At 37.1% G+C, this 18,475-nt stretch overlaps 1 protein-coding gene across 4 annotated transcripts in view; it reads left to right on the top strand.

Moving 5' to 3' along the window:
* The window catches only part of TMTC3 (transmembrane O-mannosyltransferase targeting cadherins 3), a 59,694-nt gene that overhangs the window by 7,365 nt on the left and 33,854 nt on the right, over positions 1-18,475 (top strand). For all 4 annotated transcript variants that reach the window (XR_002079108.2, XR_002079109.2, XR_002079107.2 and 1 more), the window contains exons 2-4: positions 1,981-2,197; positions 13,714-13,932; positions 15,841-15,940. Coding sequence is in view for 1 of the 4 variants with exons in the window: in XM_019446378.2 (XP_019301923.2) it covers positions 2,009-2,197; positions 13,714-13,932; positions 15,841-15,940 (508 nt within the window). In the remaining 3 variants the exon portion in view is untranslated. The remainder of the gene's footprint in view (positions 1-1,980; positions 2,198-13,713; positions 13,933-15,840; positions 15,941-18,475) is intronic.

Below are 18,475 nucleotides of genomic sequence, written 5' to 3'. Positions count from 1 at the left end.
AATAGGCTTGTGTGTGTATCTTTATATAAACTTACGTCTGATTTTAAATCTCTCTCTGCCCTCCCTACTGTATTCTTCCTCTCTACATCTAGGCCAGATGTATATCAGGCCTTAGATCTTCTGGCTCTGTGAGTGATGTATTTTTTCTTCTTGCTGCTATAACAAATTATCACAAACATGCTGGCTTAAAGTAACAAAAATTCTATTTATTTATTTTTTTACTGTTTATTTATTCTTGAGAAGAGAGAGCATGAGCAGGGGAGGGTCAGAAAGTGGGAGACACTGAATCCCAAGCGGGCTCCAAGCTGTCAGCACAGAGTACGATGCAGCGCTCAAACTCATAAACCGGGAGATTATGACCTAAGCTGAAGTCAGACGCATAATGGACTGAGCCACACAGGCGCCCCAACAAATTTATTTTATAACTAAGGACATGCAAAATGGGTTTCACTAGACTAAAATTGAAATGTCAATAGGGCTGTGGTCCCTTTAGAATCTAATGAAGAAAGTGGTTTTTTTGCCTTTCCACCTTCTAGAGGCTGCCATCATTCCTTGCCTTATGGCCCTAGCCTGCTGTCACATCACTCTCATCTCTGCTTTTCTGACTCTTCTGCCTGCCTTTTGTAAGGTTTCGTGTCATTGAATTGGCCCACCAGATAATTAAGGATATAATCTCTTCATCGCAAAACCCTCCATGTAATCACAACTTGTAAAGTCTCTTTTACCATGTAAGGTAACATATTCACAGGATCAGGGGATTTGGATGTGGACAGTTTGGGAGGGGGGCATAGTTCTATCTTCCACAAGTGATGAGCCTAAAATGATCCTAATGATACTACTCAAGCTAAAAAAGTAGATCATCAGCTTGTTTTTCAAGAGTACCCTTATTTTAATTATAGGGCTGATTCTTCAGTATCATCCAGTTATTATAGTGCCTTTTACTCTAAACCATTCTCTCACTGAATCCTTTATTTAAAAAAAAAAAAAAATTATTTTGAGAGAGCACCAATGAGAAGGGGCAGAGGGGGTGGGAGAGAATTGCAAGCAAGCTCTGTGCTGTCAGTGCAGAGCCAGACACGGGGCTCCATCCTTTGCATCCATGAGATACGTGACTTGAGCTGAAATCAAGAGCTGGATGCTTAACCGACTGAGCCACCCAGGTACCCCTCACTGAATCCTCTCTAAAACAATGACTTAATTATGAATTTTCATGTGTGAAGCCCATTCCCTATATTAAAACCATTTGTGGTAAAAAGAAAAAGAAACACTATTTAGAACTGGGTTTTAAGCTTATATGGGCCAGATAACATAAATCAATCAAACAAGTCAGAGTTAAAGACAAGACGATACTTAAATGGCTAGTATACAGCTAGCTTAGGCTTAGAATTCCTATAGAGACATTTAAGACAGATATGTTTAAAAGGTTTTAACCAAACCAAGGCTGTGGGCTGCAAGTTTGGACACCTGATTTAGGTAATAGTTGATCTTCTAGTATATTAAGTATTAAAATAGAAGTTTCAAGATACATTTCAGAAAATCCATGTTCAATGTTTTTTCAAATATTTGTTTTCCCACAAAAATTTACTGTTCTTCCCACTAAGATTTATTTACTACTCCTTGAGTAGACCATACTAGTTTTTTTTTAAGTTTTTTGTATGTATATCTGTTTCCCTGAGTAATCTGACCTGTGACGACTTATAAGGAATTCACTATCTAGTTAGCTAGAGATATAAATCCAGAGATTAAGTAAGTGGTGTGATTGTAGTAGAGGTTTGAAATTCATGAAGCAGCAATTAATTTTAAGTTAGAAATTTGAAGAGTGAGCAGCTAATGCTTTTTAGAGGTGGATGATATTTGAGCTGAGCTTTGAAATATTCTCAAGGAGAATTAGCATTCGCTATTTTACTTATCCTTCTACTAAAATTTTACTTACTTGAAAAAAATGATGCTTATTTTATTTTCATGATTTTTCCCTCCTAGATTTTATCCACAAGTGCTTGTGGAAAAGATGGCTGATATTAACCTCAAAGAAGTAACCTTAATAGTAGGTGTGGTTACTGCCTGCTATTGGAACAGCCTCTTTTGTGGTTTTGTTTTTGATGATGTTTCAGCAATACTGGATAATAAAGACCTGCATCCATCTACACCTTTAAAAACTTTATTTCAGAATGACTTCTGGGGAACCCCTATGTCTGAGGTAAGTAGTTATTTATTGCTTATATGTATCTCAGATTTTAAATAATTCTAGTAGTTTATTACTCGTAATTCTCTATCGACATTGGCATCATAGCATTTATGAATTTGTTTCCCAAAAATTTGTATGTTAGATAGGAAGTTGAAGATGTGGTTATCGTCTTTAAAGCAGTACATGGTTCTTTCCTTAGTTGTATACCTTGGTTTAATCTTTTTAAAAATAATATATGTGTGTGAAAACCAAACATATTAGGATACGAGTAAGTGTAAACAAATCTATTTCTTGCTAATTTTCTCTTTTTCCATGATTCAGGCCAAAGAGATGACCACTTTGGATATATTTAACCATCTGAAAATATGTGACTTCAGTATAAATAGATTAGACTTTTTTTTTGAGAGTGATAGTGCATGTGTGCACTCACGTGATCATGAGTTTAGGAAGGGCAGAGAGAGAGAGAATCCCAACCAGGCTTTAAATATGGAAGTCTCTCAAGGGTGGGGGTGAAGTCTGTCATTCCTTTAGTGACAGCACATAAGTATTTTTTCTTGTTAAAAAGCAGACTTTATTTTCTTAAACCTTCCTGTTCTCACCTAATTCTAGCCTTTAAAAAAAATACATATTTGATAATGAGTAAAAAATAATGGTTCTATAATAAGATACATTATTTTCTAGTCAGTTTATTTCCTTCTACCTTTTATCCCCAGAGACCCTTAGAACTACGTGTCCATTCCTACAACTTAAGCTAGTATCTGTTGTGATATTAATCATGGCATTGAGATTTTAAACTGAAAGGTTAGCTGGCTAGATTAAAGGTCTCATGAAAGTTATCATACCTTCGTGTCAATATGATTTCCTCAGCTTTACAAATACAATATTTGATTTTGTTCAAAGCACCTATAAGTGGGCACACTAAGAAAATACTCATAATAATAAACTCAGACAAAATGAATGAACAAATTAGAATAACAATATATGGTGGAGATTGGTGCTTCCTCCTGTTTTCAGATGGGCATCTTCTTTTCCTGTTGGGAAACATGCCACTAGGGAAAAATTGTTCTGAATAGTATTTAGGTATTATATGTTTTCTTGACAAGCCTGGAATTAGCACAAAGATCTAATGGTTGATGTCATTAAGTACTGATAGGCTAGAGGCCTGTGTGCAGATCACCAAACATTTATATAAGGATTTTTGTGCCAGTATAGAGCTTAAAGACACATTTTGGGCTTAGAACATTCTCGTGAACTGTATGAATACTGGCACATTAGGGATCTTTAGACTCCTTTTGGCTTCTCAGTGTTTAGATCATCTCTTTTATAAACCCATTCTTTAGATAGTAATACTCTGTTTTTGAATGGTTCGGTGGATTATAAATCCGGCTGCATATTACAGTTGCCTGGGGCACTTAAAATGTTACCAAGGCTCTACTCAAACTTGTTAGTTACAGTTAGCTCAGAATGGGATGTAACCATCAATATTTTTGTCTTGTTCTTTTTGTGTGTGTTCGCTTTTTTATTGTAGGATTTTGGGGGGATAGAGGATTGGGTGTTTCTTAAGTTATCCAAGTGATTCTCTGGTGCAGCCATGGTTGAAAACCACTGAGCTGTAATGAGCCACTCTTGTCTGGCATTTGGCCTACAATATATCTATCTTAAGGTAATGTTTGCAAATAATCCCATTGCACTAGATATTGCCTCAACTATATGGAGATTCACATTAGCAGGGAACTGTCAGCTAATTCACTCATTATATTCATGCCTATGTTTCTATTGCCACCTAATAATATGAGTAATTAAATTTTCTTTTAATATACCTGAATTTAATAATGATCTATATTATTTTGTTTGTAATATAGCTGTTTTACTGTACTTTCGAAGAGTAAACCTGTTATCTACTATGCTAATGATTATTTGTCATAGCAGAGTCTCAGATTACTAATGAATTGTGTAAATACAGTAAAATACTGGTTTGTGAGCATAATTTGTTCTGGAAACATGCTTGTAATCCAAAGCACTTATATGTCAAAGCAAATTTCCCCATAAGAAATAATGGAAACTCAGATTTCCAAATCTGAGTTTTACAAATACAATATTTGTAAACTCAGATGATTTGTTCCACAACCCAAAAATATTCATATAAAAATGATTACAATACTGTAATGTCGTAGACTCTGGGCCTAGAGTTCTTTCTTGTCTAGCAAGAAAGCGAGATGCAGGATTAAAATGCAAAAGATGGCTAATGTCCGGGAGAAGACAAGAGCCCCTGATTAAGGGTCCTTGCTCCTTTCTTATTAGGATCAGAAGGCTTACAAACATGGTGATGAACGTGCAGAAAGAGAGAATGAAACTGTAAACATTAACTCATGGACTCATGGGAAAGGGGATCTTGAAGATATGCAGGGTTAGGGGTTTGGGTTAATACAAAACAAAAAATCCTGGTGCCCAGAGGAAGGTTGTTTACAGCAGACCTCAGGCACCACCTGTTTACCTAAACTTGTCTGGGGACAAGAAAGGTGGAACATGTAACCTCAGAGTCAACTAGGAACCTTTCTTTTGTTAATTAGCTCTGCTCTGGGCAGCTTTGCCCTGCAGTGGTCTATAGCCCTATTTACCTGTTTACCTAATTTGGTCCTTCTGCAAAAGCAGCTTTCTGCTATAATACTAAGTTGGGGAGTTGGGGGGGGGGGGGGGGGGAGGGGGCGGGTGGTATCTTCCCTGAATACCAACCTTATTTACCTCATATACTTTTATATTGGGGCATTGGCCCACCCTCTCTATACTTACTTACCTAATCTTGTTTACCCAAATTTGGGTGTGAGTATCCTATGGCTTTTTAATTCTTTATGCCTTGTTAACCCATCAGTGCAGGCTCAGGGAATTCCTAAGCTTATTCCATTACCACACTGCAATATAATATAAAATTAAGAAAATACAAAATATAAAGAAAAATTAATCTGCACTTACCTTTGAAAACTTTAGTGGCTGGTGTGAGGGAGACGAGAGAAGAGTGTTATTGTGTAGGACAACTTTCACCATCACTAACGGAATCACTGCTATCTATAGACTCCATGGAATCTTCCTCTTTTTGTGCAACTTAAACAAAGAACCTATCCACTGGCACTTGCTTTTGCCTCCTTTTGAGGATTTTGTGGAAATGTGACATTGCATTGCCATTAAATAGATTCATCACTCACACTGCCACAGCCTTATTTGGGTGGTACATTTCTATAAAATTTTGCACCGTTTCCACATTTTACACTTCTCCCTAATCTCATTTGAAGTGAGGGATTCCTCTACCTTTTTCTCCTCCTCTCCAGATGAGATGCAGATGTAGACTTCCATAAAATCTTGCAATTTCGGCCACTTGCATGCCTTGTTTGTACTGCTCAATGATTTCCTTCTTAACATCCACCATGATCATCTCCTTCTCACTGCCTTTCTTTTCAACCTTTTTCTGCATGGGGGCCATCATATACGCTTGCAGAGATACTACAATACAGTATTGATAAATTCTTGTCATATTTAATGAAACTGGCAGTAAGACAGCAGAGGAAAGAGTCTATATCTGAAGGCAGTCTGACGTAAAATGAAACAAAGCATTCCTTAGCTTACTCTTGTATGGAAAAGTGAAGTACGTACATAGGTAGTTTGAAGTGACAAACAAGACACTAGTGCCAGTTGTGGGCACCCTCCAGAGTTCTGAAACCACCGATTTCTGCCACAGCCTGAGATCAAGCATGTGACCATGGGAGATGGTCACCCACAATTCCACAGCCAGAGAGAGAGAGAGAGAGAGAGAGAGAGAGAGAGAGAGAGCGCGCGCCTTGTCTCAGTTGTGATCATGTGACTTTGTTTCACATACTACTATTGTAAGATATTACTCATTTATCAAGTTAAAATTTATTAGAAATATTTCCTTGTTTTGTGGAACACTTAGAACGAGTTACTTTTGCAATCCAAGATTTACTATAATTAGTTATGTTAATAATTAATTTTTTAATTGGCCATTACCTATGGCTCTCTAATAGACCTAACAAAAAAAATCATATATATTGCAATTAAAAATAACCTGTTCCCCTTGCATTTTCAGACTTTATCCATTCAGCTGGCGAACATGTCCCATTGGAACTATGGTAACATTTTAGGCTCTCAAAAGGTTTCTAGAACCTTTTTTTTGCTATTGGATACAAATCATGTCAGTTCAGTATAGTGCCTTAAAAATAATTTTGTCTGCCTGAGCTAAAGCCAATGATATACAGAAAATAAGCAGCAAAGAACATTCTAAGTAGACAACACTCATGGTGTGTGTAGTCAGTATAGAGATATTAAAATGTTCCTATTTTCAAAGGAGAAATATTTGTTCCTTGTGGTTCCTAACATTCCCTAGTAGGGATGAAAAGCTTACAAGTATAATACCAGGGTCCCAGCAAGATATGGTAAGAGGTAAGAGAGCAAAGAAGCTGAATTTGAATACCCTTACATACAATTTTTATTTATTTATTTTTTTTAATAGATGAAATTTATTATCAAATTGGTTTTTATTGTCAAATTGGTTTCCGTACAACACTCAGTGCTCATCCCAAAAGGTGCCCTCCTCAATACCCATTACCCACCCTCCCCCCTTCCCATCCCCCATCAACCCTGTTTGTTCTCAGATTTTTTTTTTTTTTTAAGGTTTTATTTATTTTTGAGACAGAGAGAGACAGAGCATGAACGGGGGAGGGGCAGAGAGAGAGGGAGACAGAATCGGAAGCAGGCTCCAGGTTCTGAGCCATCAGCCCAGAGCCCGACACGGGGCTCGAACTCACGGACAGCGAGATCATGACCTGAGCTGAAGTCGGATGCTTAACCGACTGAGCCACCCAGGCGCCCCAGTTTGTTCTCAGATTTTAGGAGTCTCTTATGCTTTGGCTCTCTCCCACTCTAACCACTTGTTGGTTTTTTTTTTTCCTTCCCCTCCCCCATGGGTTTCTGTAAAGTTTCTCAGGATCCACATAAGAGTGAAAACATATGATATCTGTCTTTCTCTGTATGGCTTACTTCACTTAGCATCACACTCTCCAGTTCCATCCACGTTGCTACAAAGGGCCATATTTCGTTCTTTCTCATTGCCACATAGTATTCCATTGTGTATATAAACCACAATTTCTTTATCCATTCATCAGTTGATGGACATTGAGGCTCTTTCCATAATTTGGCTATTGTTGAGAGTGCTGCTATAAACATTGGGGTACAAGTGCCCCTATGCATCAGTACTCTTGTATCCCTTGGGTAAATTTCTAGCAGTGCTACTGCTGGGCCATAGGGTAGGTCTATTTTTAATTTTTTGAGGAACCTCCACACTGTTTTCCAGAGTGGCTGCACCAATTTGCATTCCCACCAACAGTGCAAGAGGGTTCCCGTTTCTCCACATCCTCTCCAGCATCTATGGTCTCCTGATTTGTTCATTTTGGCCACTCTGACTGGCGTGAGGTGATATCTGAGTGTGGTTTTGATTTGTATTTCCCTAATAAGGAGCGATGTTGAGCATCTTTTCATGTGCCTGTTGGCCATCTGGATGTCTTCTTTAGAGAAGTGTCTATTCATGTTTTCTGCCCATTTCTTCACTGGGTTATTTGTTTTTCAGGTGCGGAGTTTGGTGAGCTCTTTATAGATTTTGGATACTAGCCCTTTGTCCGATATGTCATTTGCAAATATCTTTTCCCATTCCATTGGTTGCCTTTTAGTTTTGTTGGTTGTTTCCTTTGCTGTGCAGAAGCTTTTTATCTTCATAAGGTCCCAGTAGTTCATTTTTGCTTTTAATTCCCTTGCCTTTGGGGATGTGTCAAGTAAGAAATTGCTACGACTGAGGTCAGAGAGGTCTTTTTCTGCTTTCTCCTCTATGGTTTTGATGGTTTCCTGTCTCACATTCAGGTCCTTTATCCATTTTGAGTTTATTTTTGTGAATGGTGTGAGAAAGTGGTCTAGTTTCAACCTTCTGCATGTTGCTGTCCAGTTCTCCCAGCACCATTTGTTAAAGAGATTGTCTTTTTTCCATTGGATGTTCTTTCCTGCTTTGTCAAAGATGAGTTGGCCATACATTTGTGGGTCTAGTACTGGGGTTTCTATTCTATTCCATTGGTCTATGTGTCTGTTTTTGTGCCAATACCATGCTGTCGTGATGATTACAGCTTTGTAGTAGAGGCTAAAGTCTGGGATTGTGATGCCTCCTCCTTTGGTCTTCTTCAAAATTACTTTGGCTATTCGGGGCCTTTTGTGGTTCCACATGAATTTTAGGATTGCTTGTTCTAGCTTTGAGAAGAATGCTGGTGCAATTTTGATTGGGATTGCATTGAATGTGTAGATAGCTTTGGGTAGTATTGACATTTTGACAATATTTATTCTTCCAATCCATGAGCACAGAATGTTTTTCCATTTCTTTATATTTTCTTCAGTTTCCTTCATAAGCTTTCTATAGTTTTCAGCATACAGATTATGTACATCTTTGGTTAGATTAATTCCTAGGTATTTTATGCTTCTTGGTGCAATTGTGAATGGGATCAGTTGCTTTATTTGTCTTTCTGTTGCTTCATTATTAATGTATAAGAATGCAACTGGTTTCTGTACCTTGATTTTGTATCCTGCAACTTTGCTAAATTCATGTATCAGTTCTAGCAGACTTTTGGTGGAGTCTATCGATCTTCCATGTATAATATCCTGTCATCTGCAAAAAGTGAAAGCTTGACTTCATCTTTGCCAATTTTGATGTCTTTGATTTCCTTTTGTTGTCTGATTGTTGACGCTAGAACTTCCTGCACTATGTTAAACAACAGCGGTGAGAGTGGACATCCCTGTCGTGTTCCTGATCTCAGGGAAAAAGCTCTCAGTTTTTCCCCATTGAGGATGATGTTAGCTGTGGGCTTTTCATAAATGGCTTTCATGATCTTTAAGTATGTTCCTTCTATCCCGACTTTCTCGAGGGTTTTTATTAAGAAAGTTTGCTGAATTTTGTCAAATGCCTTTTCTGCATCGATTGACAGGATCATATGGTTCTTATCTTTTCTTTTACTAATGTGATGTATCACGTTGATCGATTTGCGAATGTTGCACCAGCCCTGCATCCCATGAATGAATCCCACTTGATCATGGTGAATAATTCTTTTTATATGTTGTTGAATTCGATTTGCTAGTATCTTATTGAGAATTTTTGCATCCATATTCATCAGGGATATTGGCCTGTAGTCTCTTTTTTTACTGGGTCTCTGTCTGGTTTAGGAATCAAAGTAATACTAGCTTCATAGAATGAGTCTGGAAGTTTTCCTTCCCTTTCTATTTTTTAGAATAGCTTGAGAAGGATAGGTATTATCTCTGCTTTAAATGTATGGTAGAACTCCCCTGGGAAGCCATCTGGTCCTGGACTCTTATCGGTTGGGAGATTTTTGATAACCAATTGAATTTCTTCGCTGCTTTCTATTTCCTCCTGATTGAGTTTTGGAAGTGTGTGGGTGTTTAGGAATTTGTCCATTTCTTCCAGGTTGTCCAGTTTGTTGGCATATAATTTTTCATAGTATTCCCTGATAATTGTTTGTATCTCTGAGGGATTGGTTGTAATAATTCCATTTTCATTCATGATTTTATCTATTTGGGCCATCTCCCTTTTCTTTTTGAGAAGCCTGGCTAGAGGTTTATCAATTTTGTTTATTTTTCTAAAAAACCAAATCCTGGTTTCATTGATCTGCTCTACAGCTTTTTTAGGTTCTATATTGTGTATTTCTGCTCTGATCTTTATTAGTTCTCTTCTTCTGCTGGGTTTGGGGTGTCTTTGCTGTTCTGCTTCTATTTTCTTTAGGTGTGCTGTTAGATTTTGTATTTGGGATTTTTCTTGTTTCTTGAGATAGGCCTGGATTGCAATGTATTTTCCTCTCAGGACTGCCTTCCCTGCATCCCAAAGCATTTGGATTGTTGTATTTTCATTTTCATTTCCATATATTTTTTAATTTCTTCTCTAATTGCTTGGTTGACCCATTCATTCTTTAGTAGTGTGTTCTTTAATCTCCATGCTTTTGGAGGTTTTCCAGACTCTTTCCTGTGATTGATTTCAAGCTTCATAGCATTGTGGTCTGAAAGTATGAATGGTATGATCTCATTTCTTGTATACTTATGAAGGGCTGTTTTGTGACCCAGTATGTGATCTATCTTGGAGAATGTTCCATGTGCACTGGAGAAGAAAGTATATTCTCTTGCTTTGGGATGCAGAGTTCTAAATATATCTGTCAAGTCCATCTGATCCAATGTATCATTCAGGGCCCTTGTTTCTTTATTGATCGTGTGTCTAGATGATCTATTCATTTCTGTAAGTGGAGTGTTAAAGTCCCCTGCAATTACCACATTCTATCAATAAGGTTGTTTATGTTTGTGAGTAATTGTTTATATATTTGGGGGCTCCTGTATTCGGTGCATAGACATTTATAATTGTTAGCTCTCCCTGAGGGATAGATCCTGTAATTATTATATAATACCCTCCTTCATCTCTTGTTACAGTCTTTAATTTAAAGTCTAGTTTGTCTAATACAAGTATGGCTACTCCAGCTTTCTTTTGACTTCCAGTAGCATGATTAATAGTTCTCCATCCCCTCTCATATATCTATGTAGAAATAAGATTGGTCTTGTTTTTTTATCCATTCTGATACCCTATGTCTTTTGGTTGGCACATTTAGTCCATTTACATTCAGTGTTATTATAGAAAGATATGGGTTTAGAGTCATTGTGATGTCCATAGGTTTCATGCTTGTAGCGATGTCTCTGGTACTTTGTCTCACAGGATCCCCCTTAGGATCTCTTGTAGGGCTGGTTTAGTGGTGACTAATTCCTTCAGTTTTTGTTTGTTTGGGAAGACCTTTATCTCTCATTCTATTCTAAATGACAGACTTACTGGATAAAGGATTCTCGGCTGCATATTTTTTCTGTTCATCACATCGAAGATCTCCTGCCATTCCTTTCTGGCCTGCCAAGTTTCAGCAGAGAGATCGGTCACGAGTCTTATAGGTCTCCCTTTATATGTTAGAGCATGTTTATCCCTAGCTGGTTTCAGAATTTTCTCTTTATCCTTGTATTTTGCCAGTTTCACTGTGATGTGTCGTGCAGAAGATTGATTCAAGTTACGTCTGAAGGGAGTTCTCTTTGCCTCTTGGATTTCAGTGCCTTTTTCCTTCCCCAGATCAGGGAAGTTCTCGGCTATGATTTCTTCAAGTACACCTTCAGTACCTTTCCCTCTTTCTTCCTTCTCTGGAATATCAATTATGCGTAGATTATTTCTCTTTAGTGCATCACTTAGTTCTCTAATTTTCCCCTCATACTCCTGGATTTTTTTATCTCTCTGTTTCTCAGCTTCCTCTTTTTCCATAATTTTATCTTCTAGTTCACCTATTCTCTCCTCTGCCTCTTCAGTCCGAGCCGTGGTCATCTCCATTTTATTTTGCAGTTCATTAATAGCATTTTTTAGCTCCTCCTGACTGTTCCTTAGTCCCTTGATCTCTGTAGCAATAGATTCTCTGCTGTCCTGTATACTGTTTTCAAGCCCAGCGATCAATTTTATGACTGTTATTCTAAATTCACTTTCTGTTATATTGTTTAAATCCTTTTTGATCAGTTCATTAGCAGTCGTTATTTCCTGGAGGTTCTTTTGAGGGGAATTCTTCCATTTCGTCATTTTGGATAGTCCCTGGAGTGGTGCGGGACTGCAGGGCACTTCCCCTGTGCTGTCTTGAATAACTTGTGTTGGTGGGCAGGGCCACAGTCAGACCTGATGTCTGCCCCCAGCCCACTGCTGGGGCCACAGTCAGACTGGTATGTACCTTCTCTTCCCCTTTCCTAGGGGTGGGATTCACTGTGGGGTGGCTTGGTCCATCTGGGCTACTTGCATACTGTGAGGCATGTGGTGCTGAGGATCTGGCATATTAGCTGGGGTGAATAGGTTAGGTGCACAGGGGCAGGAGGGGCAGTCTCAGCTCGCTTCTCCTTAGGTGATCCACTTCAGGAGGGGCCCTGTGGCAGGGGGAGGGAGTCAGACCCGCTGCCGGAGGGATGGATCTGCAGAAGCACAGCATTGGGTGTTACACAGTGCAAGCAAGTTACCTGGCGGGAACTGGTTCCCTTTGGGATTTTGGCTGGGGGATGGGCGAGGGAGATGGCGCTGGCGAGCGCTTTTGTTCCCTGCCAAGCTGAGCTTTGTCGCCAGGGGCTCAACAACTCTCCTTCCTGTTTTCCTCCAGCCTTCCCGCTTTCCAAGCAGAGCTGTTAACTTACAACCTTCCAGATGTCAAGTCCCTCTTGCTGTCAGAACACACTCCGTCTGGCTCCTCCGCTTTTGCCAGCCAGACTTGGGGCCTCTGCTTGGCCGGCGGGCTGCCCCTCTGCCCCAGCTGCCTCCCGCCAGTCCGTGTAGCACGCACTGCCTCGCCGCCCTTCCTACCCTCTTCCGTGGGCCTCTCGTCTGCGCTTGGCTCCAGAGAATCCGTTCTGCTAGTGTTCTGGCGGTTTTCTGGGTTATTTAGGCAGGTATAGGTGGAATCTATCTAAGTGATCAGCAGGACACGGTGAGCCCAGTGTCCTCCTACACCTCCATCTTCCCGAGCTAAAATTTTTAAAAATAGCTAGGGTAATATTTTATGTGGTTTTGACCTGTGTTTTATTCTTAAATCGGCTTTAATTTTGTCTTACAGTAAAACTTTTCTGGTTAAGTGAACCTTACAGTTTGTAAAGAAATTCAGCAAAAACTAAGAAAGTTTTTGCTTTTGTATTATCCTCTGTGTAGTATTTAGTGAGTTTTTGGCTTAATATATTCAGGTGTATACATTACAAAGGTATTTTTCATAAAACAACTAGACAGTATCATTTTGAGACTTCACCGTTTAAACTGTGCTGGTAAACATTTAATTCTTATATTTATTTTTGAAGAGCTATCCAGCAGTTATGTAAATGCTGGTATTGGTATAGATGGGGATATAGGCTTTGGAAGGAATCTTTTGGTCTAATTTGATCAGTGCTATTATTATATTTTTATTTTATTTTATATTTTTATTTTTAGGGAGCACACAAGAGTGGGGGGAGGGACAGAGTGGGGCAGAGAAAGAGAACCTTAGGCGGGCTCCACCCCTCAGTGCAGAGCCTGATGCAGGACTTGATCCCACAACTCTGGTATCATGACCTGAGCTGAAATCAGGAGTCGGACACTCAACCAACTGAGCCACCCAGGTGCCCCTATTTTTCTCTTTTTTTAATTTGTGTGTTAAAGAGGAGTTAAAAGTCAAATGTTCTCCCTCTGCTGTTGATTCTTCATTATATTTAGGAGAGGAAATTGCCTTGTTTTGGGACTAAGGAAATAGGAAAACACAGCTTATAAAGCTGTATTTTATGTTTGTGTTATCCTTGGAGCATTCACTTCATTATTTTATTGCTAGTTTCAACAGTAAATGCAGCAATTAGTTTGTGTGCCCTGAAGGACCATGGTACTTTAATGATGATGATTGTTTTTTTCCTTTCAGGAGAGAAGCCACAAGTCTTACCGTCCCTTAACAGTATTGACATTTCGCTTAAATTATCTGTTTAGTGAGCTGAAACCAATGTCATATCATCTCCTAAATATGATTTTTCATGCTGTGGTTAGTGTGATATTTCTTAAAGTCTGCAAACTTTTTCTGGACAACAGGAGTAGTGTCATTGCTTCTTTACTTTTTGCAGTGCACCCAATACACACAGAAGCAGTAAGTAAAACTGTGAATCAATTTTTTTCTTTTTTTTTTTTTTTTTAGCAGAGCCTACATAATGATTATAATGGTATATGTTTTTAAGAAAAAATTTAACTGTGGCTTTAAATCAAATATTTGAAGATTTTTAAATTAGTGTAAGTCTTAACTTTCTAGGCTACATAAAATTTTTAAATTTAAAACAAGTTTTGAAACAAGCATTTATTATTTAAGGGTATAAGGTATACTTGCTCAAGATTAGTAATGTAAAATATAAATGAATATAGGTCTTTTTTGCTAATTTTTTTATGAATATAGATTTAAAATATTTGTCAACTTGGCATTGTGTTTCAAAGGATAGGAAATATTTAGTAAGGCAAATTTAAGTAAAGGATGAAAATATATCAAAATATATGTAAACATAAACACATCCTAACAAATGATGATACCCAGTACTTTCATGTTGTCTCTTGCCATGTGTTTCAAAATTGTTAGCTGTCTCTGCTGTTGCCAATGTGTCTGTCAGCCAGTACCTCCTAAGACATAAACTATAACTTTATTTTTCTTGAAAACCGTGAAACCCCAAAACTGTGCACAACAGAGCAAAGAGGACTCTGTTCAATTGCTTTGTTATGAGCTTTTGGTTGTAAGCAAAAATGTGTATGTTTAAACTCCAAGTGTTTGAATGTGTGTGTGTGTATTAGAAGGGGTGTGTGTCTCTCACTGTCTTGAACCTTTTTATGTCTAATTGAACAGATATTTTTCCATATGTTTATAAAAATGATAGGTTGTTTTAAATTCTACAGTGAATTCAGAGTACTTTTTTTTTCTTTTTTTAATTTTTTATTTATTTAAAAAAATTTTTTTAAGTGTTTGTTTATTTTTGAGACAGAGCATGAGCCAGGGAGGGGCAGAGAGAGAGGGAGACACAGCATCCGAAGCAGGCTCCAGGCTTAGAGCTGTCAACACAGAGCCCGATGCGGGTCTTGAACTCATAGGCCATGAGATCATGACCTGAGCCAAAGTTGATGCTTAACCAACTGAACCACCCAGGTGTCACAAGAGTACTTTGTTTTTAAGTTTATTTATTTTGAGAGAGAGTATGAGTGGGACAAAGGCAGAGAGAGAATCCCAAGCAGGCTGCACACTGTCAGCAGAGATCATGACCTGAGCTGAAATCAGGGGTCGATGCTTAACTGACTGAGCCCCCTAGGCACCCCCAAACTTTTTATATACTGGCCTCTTTTTTTTCTTTTTTTTAAGTTTATTTGTTTTGAGAGGGAGAGAGAGAATCCCACACATGCTCTATGCTGACAGCAGAGATCATGACCTGAGCTGAAATCAGGAGTTAACGCTTAACTGATTCAGGCACTCAGGCATACTTCAGAGGAAGAGGTTTGAGGGTTTTATATTTAATTTTGTAGAATTTAAAAGGACTTTTTAAAGTTCATTGTCTTTAGTTTATAAGTTTATTTTGAGATAGACCTTACTGAATTTATGATGTTTTTATATTTTAAGAACACTTGTATTTTAAGAAAATATGTAAGGTCTTAGGTTTTTTGTCTTTTTTAATTAAGACCTACTCTAGATATTGTACTAATATTATATAAGATGTTACTGTTGATGGAAGCTGGGTAAACCGTACACAGGACTTCTCTGTATCTATTTTTGCAACTCCCTGTGCGTCTGCAATTATTTCAAAATAGTGATGATAACAGAACTATTGTAGAGTCACTGGAAAATTTATTTTTATGGAAGATACACAGATTCACCACACGAGGGCACTCAAAGCATGTCTAAGAAACTGAAATATGCTTGAAAAATTATGGCAATTTAATTTCTAAAGTGCTGTTCCTATTATATATGGTAGTTAAATTTTCAAGAGGCTCTTCATTAATACGAACTCCTCTCCCTTTCCCTTTTTAGGTAACCGGTGTTGTAGGAAGAGCAGAACTTTTGTCATCTATCTTTTTTCTAGCTGCATTTTTGTCATATACCAAATCAAAAGGACCAGATAATTCCATAGGTAAGTGTCTAACATTTAATTTTTTTTCTATAGATATAAAACTTGCTAAGTAATTTTTATTTACTCTATTTGTTATAAAATATATGTCACACTTGGGTTTATATATTATACTATTTCAGCACGTATGGACATACGAACATGATATGCAACATTGTCAATAGTAAAAATTATTTTTGTATGCAGTTTATATTTTATCATGACTAACAGATTCTGTATTTAATTTAACTTAAAAAATTTACCCTAGAGTATAGGAGTTTTAGAGTCATTCCTAGTTCCATCTGTTGTTACCTATCAAAGATACAAGTACTAATACTTCAGTTGTCTTTCTATAATAACACCTGTGAAGGCCATGCATTGTATTGTTTAGATAAAGTTGAAAGCCTATTAGAATATAACTTTTATTAGGTGTTGATCATAGTTCAGCTATTTATGGAGTCTCTACCATGTGGTCCACCCTGGAAAATGCTTTGTACACATTAGCTCATTAATCCTAGTTATGCCAGGTATTATCAGAAAACAAGTTCCAGGCAATAAAAATGATTTTTTAGTTGTGTGAACAGTAGACCTGAAAGAGGTTTTACATAATAGTAACCTGTATTTGGTTGATCTAACCTTTAATTTTTTTTTCCCTACATCATTGGAGAATTTTCTCACTATAAACCCAAAGTACTGATGATAAGGGGCCTAATTTTACATTAACGGAAACTAAGTTTCAACAAATAAGTGATTTAGCCAAACACCTTTAGTGTTGTCTTAGATTTGTAATATAGGTAGGTTTCTATCTCCATTTCCTGGAATGGAGTTCCTGGTATACAGTAGGTGTTCAGTATATACTTGTTGAGCAAATGACCAAGTCAGTGATTAAATTATAATTAAAAAAAGTGCTGAACCTGCTTTGGACCTCTCTCTGTCCTCTTAACTCCCATAGTCCTATTCCACATTACATAATTTTATACTTGAGACCATAAACAGATTTGTCATCATCTTTTGTATTCACTATTTAATGTACGTGTCCTTGCAAAGGTTTCCAATTTGTAATTATTTGATCACTTTAAATTCTAGGTTATTCATGACCCACACCCATTTTGAAAGCATGATCCACCTCAGGGCCTTTGCTTCTTTCTGTTACTTTGGGTTTCTGCTCAGATGCCATTAGCAGCACCACTCATCTTCCCATTCCTTTCTATTTCCCTTCACCTTCTGTTTTTCTTTATTAACACTTAGATCATCAGTTAACAAATAAATCTTGTTTATATGACTATTATCTTTCTCCTCCACAAAATGTAGTAGATACTTAAAATAACTATTTGAATATGTGATTGCTAAAGGTTTGTATCTTTATACATGTAAAATTCAGTTTAGAAACCTATATTTTGAAATTGGAATGAATTTTAATGATTGAAATGGATTCTGTATTTATACATGTATATTTTTAAGTGTTGTTAGTGTATCTAGCAGGGGGACTTGTTTTGGGCAAAATTACACGTGGTTAACTTTAACCCCAGAGATCTATTTATAAAATCAAAGTATGTGTTCATACAGTAATGTAATCACCAAAAGTTGAAGAACTGAAGCGACTGGTTTCAATAAACCTTTTGCCTTTATTAGAGCTGTTAGTTGCTGAGATTGAATCCAGCATTACAGAATGCAGCTGTTTGCTTTCTGTCTTGGAGTGGAATTACAAACTAGGGAGAAGCTCTGAATTTAATGTCAGAAGAACCAAGTTAAAGTCCTGATTTCTTTATTGTGCATGACTGTTTTTTGGACCTCTAAAATTCTTTCTTCTTAAAAATGCACATGATTACATCTTCCCTTATATCACAGTAGAGTGATTTTGAGACTCAAATAATATATGCTAAACTGGTTATACAAGCCATTTGATATATTGTTTTAAATATCTTTTCAAGGCCGTTATTTCCCACTAATTTTTATTATATTCATACCCTTCCATTCATACTATTCTCTGTATCATTCATTTGCTAATAAGCTTATTCCCTCCTCCTCTCTATGCATGCATACCTCTTCCCCAGTTTTTCTATGTATATATCTTCAAGGTTCAACTTTAGGTTCAGCTTGTTTTGTAAATAATCATCTATTGATTTCTTTCCTGTATGAATTTCTTACAGAATTTAGCATTATGTTTCATTCCTTGGTATAATGTACTTTTGTATTGATGGTTTTGATCTGACTGGAATATGAGATTTTTTTTTTTTTTTTTTTTTGAGGAAAGGAATACTGTTTTACTGGGTATCTCCAATAGTGTTTGAAGGTTTTTTGAGTTGTTTTTCTTACAGTAATTTTAATCAGTAGAGTATTTTAAAGTTGAAAACAATTTCAAAAATAAATGAATTTCTGTAGTAAGCCCAAGAACAAAAGAAGATATATCAAACTCATGAATTATTTTTCTATTTATACTTGGATTTAAGTCAATTATTTGAGATTTTGCTCTGATTAATGTTCTTAATAAATAAACCTGAGGTCACACAATTATACTGCAATATGCTTTTTTAACTTGAAAAGAATCAGAGGTCATAT

Source organism: Panthera pardus, unplaced genomic scaffold (assembly GCF_024362965.1).
Source record: "Panthera pardus isolate Hobbes unplaced genomic scaffold, ASM2436296v1 HiC_scaffold_6, whole genome shotgun sequence".
Classification (NCBI taxonomy): Eukaryota; Metazoa; Chordata; class Mammalia; order Carnivora; family Felidae; genus Panthera; species Panthera pardus.
This window is presented reverse-complemented; position numbering and strand designations above follow the sequence as displayed.